The sequence below is a fragment of the Lepisma saccharinum genome, chromosome 14, assembly GCF_977018435.1.
Source record: "Lepisma saccharinum chromosome 14, izLepSacc3.1, whole genome shotgun sequence".
Classification (NCBI taxonomy): Eukaryota; Metazoa; Arthropoda; class Insecta; order Zygentoma; family Lepismatidae; genus Lepisma; species Lepisma saccharinum.
Window position 1 is genome coordinate 79,815,119 of NC_139242.1, and position 11,458 is coordinate 79,826,576.

Sequence of the window (11,458 nt, forward strand, 5' to 3'; positions counted from 1 at the left end):
GATCAAATCTGTCCTCAACTTCTTAACTCGAATATCCAACATGAGAATCTCTTCTGCGTGGTCTACACGCTTGGTGTTGCCGAAAATGTCGTTAGGCATTTTTGGTTAACGGTTATTTATAATAGGATAGACGATTCGTAATTCTACGAAGAGAGGAATAAGTTTGTCGTAATCTCCGAGGAGTTCCATGTAAAGATAATCTCCTGCAGACACATCGTACGTAATGTTAGAAAGCATCTTGTCGTGCTAGATTCGAAAAATGTTCTTGCCGGTAGAAATTTTGATTTCGCCTGCGTTTTCCGGATTCACGGTGATTTGAAGTTTCCCGTCGATCGGAATTTCGTAGAAATGTAAATTGTTATTAAAAACATAAAACATCTTGCCCACATCGTCATTTAGTTTCGTCCAAATGCTGTTGAGGTGAATGATCAACAGACCGTTGAGTTTAGGTAACACGGAAGGTAAGACTTCATGATCTGGTATGGTTTCCATAATGATCTGTTTTTTGAAACCGAACAAATTCATAGGCATGCTGGTTATTTAAGAATACGGTCAAAGTTATTTTTGTAATGACAGTCAATGTTTTTTTTTTTTTTGTAATAACTAACAACATGATTTTTTTTTGTTTTGTTCTTGTTTTTATGAATCTTCTGTTGAAGATGGGCATATGTTGCAGGTTTTGCTTTCTGCTAAGCGATAGTGCCCCCACGGCAATGTGTGAATACCACACTCGAGGACGCACCTCTTATCGTCGTTGGGATCCAGCGCAATTTTTCTAACTTTGTTTGTGGTCAACACATGGTCGACGCTCTGGATGCGCTGTTCTGCTCTTAGAACCGACGACCTGGTCTTGAGGCAATCGACGAAGTCCTCGAATGTGAGATGCCCCCGAACCACCTGTCTGCCGACACCCTTGGCCTTCTTGGTAACGCTGCCCTCGGCTTTGATGGCATAGGCCTTGGCACGAGGACCTGCAAACTCGAGAATTACATCACCGTCCTTCTCGTCTTTGAGTTTGCCAGGCACTTTTTTGTTTCGGGGCAGGATGCCGTACTGGTTCGGCTGGGGATAGCCCGAGGTGTCGAAGAGGTTAACCAAAGCTGGTACCGTGACTATATCCCTGTATGCATCGGCTGAGTGGACGTTGTACACCAAGCTGTCCGTGTCCGTGTAGAGAAGCGAGATGTTGTGGCTATAATGTGGACGTAATATGTCGTAGTACGTCTCGAACATGTGCAGCTTGCTCAGGTCTAATACCGAGGCACCAACATAAATTGGCTTGTCGAGCCTCACCTCACTCTTCCTCATATGCACCAGAGCAAGCTGCTCATTATAAATGGTCCTCGATTTGAATAACGGGTTTGCTACGAGCCTGCGACATTGTGCTTTCCTCGTTACCAATTTTATGTCCATGCGATTCCGTACATTCTCCATAGTTTTGCCAAACACCGCATTATTCATTAACTTGAAGAAATCGCGATCGAAATCAGAAGTGGCGACTGTGCGATGTTCGGTGTTGAGCTTGATGTATGGCTTCAACCATGGAGAATGCTCGAACATCAAAACTCGATGTACTGTGCGGACGGTAACCCCTTGCTTCATCAACCACCGGAGGTTTTGGTAGTGCAGGACATAACGCTCTTTGGACTCGAAGTCCATGACGAGCTTCTTCTGGTTGGAATCCGGTGGACACTTCAACTCGGGTGCAGGGGGAAGATCGCAGAACAAATCCTGCAGCTTCTCGGAGAACTCAAGGTCCACCTCGGCGAAGAACCCATGTTCCGAATCGTCGAAGCTTTCGATGTCGAAGTTGGAAGGGTCAGCCCACTCGAAGCCTCTAAAGGGGAGTGCCTGCATCATGGAGTGTCCATAGAGGTTATTGACGTCCGTGTACATGATGTAGCTGGACGGTTGTGAGGGGTCGTAAGCGGTGGACATGTGGTGATTGTTGGCGCGCGAGTGTCGCTGCGACACCTGGACCATTCCACCCCGCACGGCACGTTCCACAAACAGCACCATGTTCACGTCCGAAAGAAGCTCCAGCTCGATCTTCGTTACCAGAAACATGGCTGACCACGCCAGTCCGGGGAGACTGTAGAAGTAGGCAGGGTCCAGCTGGTAGATGGTCTTCGCAGTCGCACGGAACGTCTGGAACACGTCGGCGAGGAGCATCACATCAAGTCTGAGGTAGGCGTCGTGGTAGTCCCCGAGAGTTCGACAGCCCAGCTCGCGCCACATGGACTGGGCGTGGTGATATTCCTCGTCGGTGATGTTCGAGCCTCGCAGCTTGCTATAGAAGTTTGCTCGAGGAGGTAGCGACGTCTCTGCGAACTTGGAAGGGTCTGTGATGTATTCGTAGGGATAGACCCCCTTACGCTTGAAGAGGCCGGCGTCCAAGTTCGGAAAGTTTCCGGAGGTAATGAGCATTTGCTCGTCGCTAAGCTTCCCTGCGAGAGCATCGAGGCTGGCCGGGAGGAACCTCAGGGAGTCGAGGAAGCGAAGCTCGACGGTAGAGTGTGATCCTGAGATTCGCACCCACTTGCTCAAGCTAATGTAACGCTCCTCGTTCTGCGCCAGAACGTTGATTCGCATGTCGTCGTACCCAAAGTGAGGCACCAGATGGTGGAAGTCGTATCCCGAGCCATTATGAAAAAACACAGGGATGAAGCGCGGGTCCCGGGCCATAAGGTTGCATCCGTTGCACCAAGGACCAACATACCTACCGTTAAAGTGATCATGGTGTTGGACTTTACGGTTGTTGGTGGTGTACTCCTTGACGCAGACAGGGCAAGCGATGGCCTCGTCGTGTCTACGTTGATCATCGGGGGACAGTGGGAGCATAGACTTGGGGGCCAACAGTACCTTCCCTATCTCGCTGGCTTCCACAACCATCCTCTCGAGGAAGTGTTTGGCTGCGTCGGGACCGCGATACACGTAGGGCTCGGGGCCGATTTGCTGGTCACGTCGCACCACAACGTATGCGAAGCTGGATGCCTCGTGGAGTTGGTAAGGGGTGGTGGAGGAAACTTCGGGATCTGGATCGCAAGTGGACAGGGGTTTGAGGAAGGCCTCGAAATCCGCGATGATGATAGCGGGATGCTCCACCATGGCACCGTGCATGTGGAAACGCTCCACGGTGCCAGGTTTGGGCAAGACTGCCACACCAGGCTCGTTGTTACTACAGTAGAACTTGTGGCGAGCGAGCTTCTCGACAGCGATGTTGGGACCTTTGATGTGCTGATAATCCTGCTGTTTTTGATTGTCAAAAGTTGACAAGCACCTGCGACAAACTTCTATGTGGTGTTCGTGTTTGCTTGTTTGGCTCGACACCAACCGGGAGAGGGAACGGATAAGGGTGTAGTGGTGATGGGTCTCGTTCTTGATGAGCAGAAGGTGAATTTCCTGCGCACCATCAACGTTTACGTCGCTCACCCTGATGGGGTATACCGCATTTTCGTCAGTGAGACCGTAAACGTTGATGGCCAACCGTGCACGAACCTCAAACTTTCGAATGTCCGAAAACGCCACCGGGTAGTCGATCCCAGCCATCGCAACTTCCAGCTCTGCCTCGTAGGGTAGGTAGTGGTTAACTCGGTGTGGATGGTTTTTCCAGTGGACAGGGTGCAACGCTGCAAGCACCGACCAGACGAAGCACTTGGCGTCTTTGTTCTGAATGTTCAGAACAGCCTTCTTTGCCACAATGGTAGGTGGTAAGGGGACGTAGCTGGAGGCGGAGAGAGGCACGAACTTACAAAGTTTGACGCACAGTTCGTGAGGCTCGCCACACAGCGAACCCCCCGAGCCTTTAGCTTGATGTTCTTCTTGTTTTGCCACCAGCTCCTCGGCAAACTGGTTGTAGATGACTTCGAGGTTGTCGACATCCGCCAGATGCAGCGTCTTCGCCTTGGTGTTGTGGCAGAAGCTGTAAATTTCATCAGACGGCTTCTTGTACTGGCAACGTAGCGATGCGTAGAATTTGGTGGAGTGCGTTGCAAGCGCATCGCCGAGGATGGAAATAATTTTGGCTTGCATGTTCTCCAATAAGCTACGCACGTCGCCTGAGCCCTCCGAAGTGATGACAAAGTCCTCTAACAACCACTCGAAAGCAGTCTGGTTCGCTTTCGCCACAGGCTTGACGCGTTTCGTGGGTGGTGCATTGATGGAGGCTGCTTCTGCCTTCCTCTTGGTGGAGGTCGAAGGCTGGGCCCCAGATGTATTTTTGCTTAGACAATTAAGCTTATGCTCCTTGACATACGCAATTGTGATCTGTATATTGCATCCGGAACATAGTTCAGTGGCAGCCAAATGCTTGCCTGGCACGCAGGTACGACAATGTCTTGCAAAATGTATGCTTGATTTGGTTTTCTTGCACACAGGACAACTTTTCATGGAGCGCATTTTTTTGGGGGGGTATGTTTATTTATATGTGATCTGTTGGTGGTAGAGTGTTTCAAAAATAAACCCTGTAAAAAAATTTAAAACGTTGAAATTATCCAAAACGGACGCAGCGTACTACCAGGCCGGGGGATTCGAAGCCGGGACCAAAATATCGACGACAAGTCACACGGTGCTCTTTCCCATGCGTCTGCTGCCGGGTTTCTTCTCGGACTACAAGGAGATCATGTGGAAGGGAGGACTGAGGATCACGTTTCGAAGAGCGGCCAACGACAACGACGCACTGATGCGATACGCTACTTTGGGTCCGGACGGCACCACGCCGATAGCCAACACTTTACCCGAAGCAGCCAAGTGCGTCATCCGGAGCATGGAATTGAGAATGCCGGTGGTGGAATACGAAACGAACTACGCCCTCAAGTACAAAGCGGAGATCTTGAAAAGTCCGCAGGTGCCGATTCACTTTCACGGTTACCAGTGCGTGCAGAAGATGGCGTCGGGAAGTCACATGGAATTCGACGTGACGACGCAGTTCAACAACATACAGTTCGACATGCCAGATTTCGTCGTAGTGCTCTTTCAGACCGGGAGGGACAAGAATCAGGAAAAAGATTCCAGCAAGTTCGACGACTGCAAGATCAAGAACGTTTATCTGAAGAATGGACGCAACGAAGTGTTCCCGCGCGAGAATTACAACCTCGACGTGACCAAAAACGATTACCTCAAACTTTACGAAGCGTTCTCGGCTTACAAACGCGTGACCGAGGGAAGCGTGGACATGTACTACACGCCCAGCGAGTTCAAAGCACGGAGACCCATGACCGTCATCAACACATCTAAGAGAAAGAAGGTTGTGGTCAACGATCGAACCAACATCAAGGTCGTCTGCGAGTTCCACGATGCCTTGCCCGAGGATACCCTATGCAGTGTCATCCTGATTGCAGAGAAGTCCTTCGCCTACGACGTGAAGAACGAGAGGGTCACAGAGCAGTTTTAACAAGTTTTTTAACATCTTTTCTTGCACAATAAGAAATTTTTTGTACTAGCACAATCAGTTACAATGGCACAATACGAATTTCACTAGTTCAGATCAGTTACAAATGTCAATTTCATCAGTTATCAGTTACAATATCTTTTTTCATCACTATAGCACAAGAGACAAATCAGAAAATTTGCACAAAAAAAATTTGTTGTTGTTTTTTACACGTGAAAATTAACAATAAAATTTCTTTTTTTTATCGTTTCAGATGCTGTCGAAACATCAAAAACACATACACACACACTAGAAAAAAAAGCATGCAACTTTATTTGTAACACACACATATTCTCCATCTTCATCAAGAAAATATTATAATAAACATAATTATTTTTATCTATATCTCACAATAAAACTCTATATCCAAAAATATCACAACATCAAATAACACTAGAGTCGATAGTACACGTTGCATGCATTACGGAGGCCCTCTGTAGAGTTTCATGGAAGTTTGAGAAAAAAAAAACACGTGAAACTCTACAGAGGTGCGGTTGTAGATAACCGCAGCCATTAGAAAACTTTTACTTTTTTGGCTGGGCACCACGCACCCTGGCGAGGTTATAGGGGCCAGGCATCCTAAAAAACAACAATTATTATTTTGTTTGTTTGTTTGCGTCACAATACAGGCACGCGCGCGCGCGTGTGTGGCACATCGTTCCCCCGAGAGAGAGGTTTACAAAGGTCACAATATACAAACATTGGCCTCTCTCTTTTTTTTTTTTTTTTTTGGGACTTGGAAAATTGCGATATGACGCATTCGCTCATTACTGTTGCCTGCCATAAATCTCTTTTTCTCTTTTCATCTTACAGCAACGTTGGCATCTCTATTTTTTTTTTTAGTTGTAAGTAAATTGCCAACACACTCTAGTTAATAATGCTACATATTATACACACACACGCACACACATACTGTGTTGCCATCCATCTCTCTCTCTTTTACGGCAGTACATATTTGTTGCCGGCTCTCCTTGTTTAGTGTGTGTAGGTTGACAAAAATTGCTTTATGCACTGTAAGGCAAGCCTCAAGCAAAATTGCCAGCTCCTTGCTTTAGGCTAGGTTAGACCAAGAAAAAAAAAAGCTGTAGGTAAACTGTCGGTTGTTTAACTCTTCCCTCTCTCTCTCTCCTCTCTCTTTTTTTTGTAAAAGGCTATGGCAAAAGTACCAGTAGGTTGGCAACCTTGCTTTATGCACTGTAAGGCAAGCCTCAAGCAAGGTTGCCAGCTCCTTGCTTTGGGTTAGGTTAGACCAAGAAAAAAATCTTGGTGATTTTTTCGAGTAAGGTGTTGGCAGCTGTCGGTTGTTTAACTCTTCCCTCTCTCTCCTCTCTCTCTTTTTTTTTTTTGTAAAAGGCTATGGCAAAAATACCAGTAGGTTGGCAACCTTGCTTTATGCACTGTGAGGCAAGCCTCAAGCAAGGTTGCCAGCTCCTTGCTTTAGGTTAGGTTAGACCAAGAAAAAAAAAGCTGTAGGTAGGTTGTCGGTTGTTTAACTCTTCCCTCTCTCTCTCCTTTTTGTAAAAGGCTATGGCAAAAATACCAGTAGGTTGGCAACGTTGCTTTATGCACTGTAAGGCAAGCCTCAAGCAAGGTTGCCAGCTCCTTGCTTTGGGCTAGGTTAGACCAAGAAAAAAAAAGCTGTAGGTAGACTCTCGGTTGTTTAACTCTTCCCTCTCTCTCTCCTCTCTCTTTTTTTTTTTGTAAAAAGCCATGGTAAAAGTACCAGTAGGTTGACAACCTTGCGTTATGCACTGTAAGGCAAGCCTCAAGCAAGGTTGCCAGCTTCTTGCTTTGGGTTAGGTTAGACCTAAAACCTTAGTGATTTTTTTCGAGTGAAGAGTTGGCAACACTGCAAGCCCCACTTCCGGTTGCAGAACTCTCAAGCAAGGTTGCCAGCTCCTTGCTTTAGGTTAGGTTAGACCAAGAAAAAAACCTTGGTGATTTTTTTCGAGTGAGGAGTTGGCAACACTGCAAGCCCCACTTCCGGTTGCAGAACTCTCAAGCAAGGTTGCCAACTCCTTGCTTTAGGTTAGGTTAGACCAAGAAAAACCTTGGTGATTTTTTTCGAGTGAGGAGTTGGCAACACTGCGAGCCCCACCGAGCCCCATTTTCGGGCGTTGAACCGGCTTAATTGGACTACTCATATTATATTATTTAACTATAACACTTTCATAGTAATAATAACAATATAACACAATATATTTTATTTATAGTGTAATGCTCAAAATATTCTATAAATTTTGAAACCATGGCGTGATCAAAATTCGAACCATCGCAAACCTCTTAATAGCATAGACGTGTTGAGAGAATACCATACCTCCAGTGTAATAAAACCTCTCCTATTGACACATGCTTTATTTTGTTACCTTACTAACGGCTGAGAGAAATTTCGGAATCTCAGATTTAACTCACGGCAAACAAAAATTAATTTTTACAACTTATTACTTGAGTGGAATTATTAAATAGCAAAATGTCAAAATTCTTAAACCTGGAAAACATGGATGTGGCTTCATGCTTTATTTTAATATTTTTGAAGTAAAATCAAGAAACTAATTAACGTGAACAAAATGACAGTTCTGGAATGATGATTCCTTTTCCTAATTTTGAATTCATACAGTCTCTCCCAAGAGTCTGTGGAGCAACACTGTGCATAACGGTAGAGAAGGGGAGAGAGCGATTGTGTAGAGAGAAGCAGTTCGCGCTACTGCAAACAGCTGGTAGCTGCAGTCGCGTTGGCCCGCCATGAAACAGACACGTTCGCAGGCGTTCATTGGTCGAGCTCTGTCGAGTCACTTCTTGCTGAGAGGAATTCTATTCGTTTGTATGACACGCGCAGTGGCACATTGTGAAGTACGTATAGTAGCCTGATTCTCATGTATGCCTGTTAGCCTTTTTTACTGGTCTGGAGAATGGGGGAGGGGGATGCGCGTCAAATGTTCATGTTTTTTAACTTGTGTACTTTGCCTGTAATTGTCGTCATCAATATTTAATTTAGCGCTTACAGTGTGGTATTGCGATTGAATATACCGAGACAAGCATGCGACATTTTCAGTTATCAATGAGGCTCGTATCAGTGTACAGCCTGAACTGTGCAAACATAAATACTGTAATTGTAATATATATTTATACTATAAAATATCAATACTTACTCTGAGTGATTCCTGTCAGAAATAATGATGAAAGCTAGAATTTAAAAGTGTGAGAGTAAAATAAATGTTATTTTCTTACTATTGCAAAACGGAGGTAATTGTTCTATTATTACAAGATAATGATGGTCTCTCAAAGCTAAAAAAAAACGTTAAAATTATTTTATTAGAAGCTTATGGTTGTACTACATTCAGAAGTCTTCTTACGTATTCAATGAAAGTTTTGTTTTGAGAGCTGCGTAAGAGGGAAAATGACATTATTTTTTTAAATGTTATGTAATGATGCGTTCATTACTGGATTCTTTTTATGTTATATGTTTATTAATTATAAATAATTAGACTGCCCAGGTTTTAGTTTAATGTGTTTTGGTGATGTTAGTGGCATTTATATTAATGTGTGTGCAACTTCTGTGGATATATATGTATTGCTGTGCGTTTGAATTCTTGGCCATAGGGACAGCCAAGTGTATCGCTGAACAGTCGACCAGTGGAAGTTTCCAGTAACGGGTTAGGTCATTAGCGGGACCTATAAATAGGAAGGGAACAAGGCAGTGAGCCTCAGATGTTTGGCGGAGTACTGCGATGTAATAGGTACCTTCTACCTTCGTTGAGTTTTGGCTACAATACAACTTTATTTTACATAATTCAGACCAAGTAGGTGAATGTCTATAATTAATTACATTTAAATAGGCTGTAATTCACATTAAACATAAAGGTAATATTTTGTCAAGTGTTGCCACGTAATGTTGATCAAATGTTGCATAAATTGTAATTTAATTCACTTTTAATGCTAAAAAATTGCAAGATATAAAAATATAATATTAGTTTTTATTTGTGATAATATCCAGCATTGGACATGTTTAGATATACAACAAGTGTCTTTTATTTCACCAGAAACATGTATTAAATAATGGAAAATATGCACATTCAATGCTAATGCATGTCCTGGAAAGTTTTTAATTTTTAAGAAAGCCATGGGCTAACCTGTAGGAACCGTCTATATACATATAATTGTAGATACTTTGGATTGAAGATGGCGGTTTCCAAGAAGGGAGGAGAATGATATATATACTGCACAAACAAAACATTAAGCAATAATCTCTTTCTTACTGATGATGCTTTCAACATTTTCATTGTAAGCATTTTCGGTTGGTTCACAATGTCCTGACTTACCATGTATCTACATTTAAGGCACAGCTACATATTTATTATGGATTTTTTACAAATCTGCGTTGGAGTTTCTTCAAACTTCTCTTATGAGATTGCACATTTATATACTTTATCAAGTGCGATAGTGAAATATTTGATCTGAGAATCTTTCATTTTAATTTATAAAGAATCAAACATTGTCACACATAGTAATCAAAATTAACGATTGTTAGAATATTGTTATATTTATTGCTGATATTTATATTCACTTTGAATTTGCATTTAAAATTTTGGGTACGTCAGCACTAAGGCTATTTTTCACTCGTCACACTATATGGGGTCAAACCCCTTACCATAACTAAAGTGGCATAACTGTAATGCCGTGTTGTAACTAAAATCTTAAAATTTCTTGACTTTGGTTAAAAAGCTGAGGCTGTAAAGGGGCACTCAGCACATAGAACGACAAAACACAGGACAACACAGAATTATACTGGCCACAGGACCAGTCGCCAGAGCCTCTTCAGTCTGCAGAAAGCAGGGTGTACTACGTGGAAAGTCACCCCTTACACCTCATTTACATGTTGCAATACATTTTCAGTGACAAGTTAGAAAATTAAAATAAAATTATTGATGAATATAAAATGATATTTTGTATTACAATATTAATATTAATTACGAAATAACACACATAATCCTACGATTACCTGTACACATAGGAGAGCTGTGAAATGAGTGGAAATCCTCATTTTAAATTCCAGAAAATAAATTTCACTGTACTTGCGAGATAGAGAGAACATTATAGTTTATATATGAAATGTTATCAATTATGAATTCGTTCATGTTTTCAAACATGCTCTGTTAATTCGTTATCGTTTGCAATTTATACAGAAATTATTATTTGACGTAATGCTATAATGAGAACAACACCGAAACACTCAATTCCCCCGATTGTTTTCTATTATGAATTAACTTAAAGTGATTGTGCATGTTATTTCTTTTTGAAAACCAAGAATAGGAAGTCGAAACAAATTAAATACCATAACATATACTGTGGAAGACAATGGCGTAAAGTTTTCTTGAAATGTGTACATGGTATTAATTATCATCCAAAGTTCAAACATATTTATTTCTATTACAATTGGATCCAATTAAGTATTGTACAGCTAACGTTATGTCGAATTGACACTATATCACACCAGGCTTTGCCATGTAAGCAAAAAGTGTTTCTTAAAAAAAATCGAATTAAATTTAAAAAACAACATTTTTAAAATGAAAATCATTATTTTTATCCACTCTGCTTAAAATATACCAGGAAGTCAGTTACGCGAACGTTTACTGGATTCCCTTGCTTTTCTATATTATTTTCTGTTTATTTATGATTTTCATTTTACTACATGACGATATGATTTTAAAATCATACCAGAACGAGATCCAATGAGTATTCGGTATCCAGAATAGTCATTGGTTTAGTTGAATGTGTTAGAAAGTGTCAAATTTGACTAAATCTCTGTTACAGAGTAATTGAAGTTCAAGCATGGATGTGTTAGGTCTACAAATGTTTTCCAGCTATTTCATCTCAAGGTTACAGAGAACACAAAAGCACGTGAACGAGTACTGTGGACATTGTTATTAGGAGCATGAGGGTTTCTTTTTCGCGAGATGGTCATCTCAGCGGCACTGTTTCCAACTTAACTTTTTTGGAGCCAGATCTGGCTCTGTCATGCAATCGCTTGAC

At 42.5% G+C, this 11,458-nt stretch overlaps 1 protein-coding gene across 3 annotated transcripts in view; it reads right to left on the reverse strand.

Moving 5' to 3' along the window:
• LOC145998629 (complement factor D-like) overlaps positions 1 to 10,499 on the reverse strand; it is a 94,612-nt gene extending 84,113 nt beyond the window's left edge. For all 3 annotated transcript variants that reach the window (XM_083135089.1, XM_083135088.1, XM_083135087.1), the window contains exons 1-2: positions 10,428 to 10,499; positions 8,578 to 8,611 (exon numbers count right to left, since the gene is read on the reverse strand). In XM_083135089.1, coding sequence (XP_082991215.1) covers positions 8,578 to 8,611; positions 10,428 to 10,469 — 76 coding nt within the window. In that variant the 5' untranslated portion in view covers positions 10,470 to 10,499. The remainder of the gene's footprint in view (positions 1 to 8,577; positions 8,612 to 10,427) is intronic.
• Positions 10,500 to 11,458: the final 959 nt, after the last annotated feature.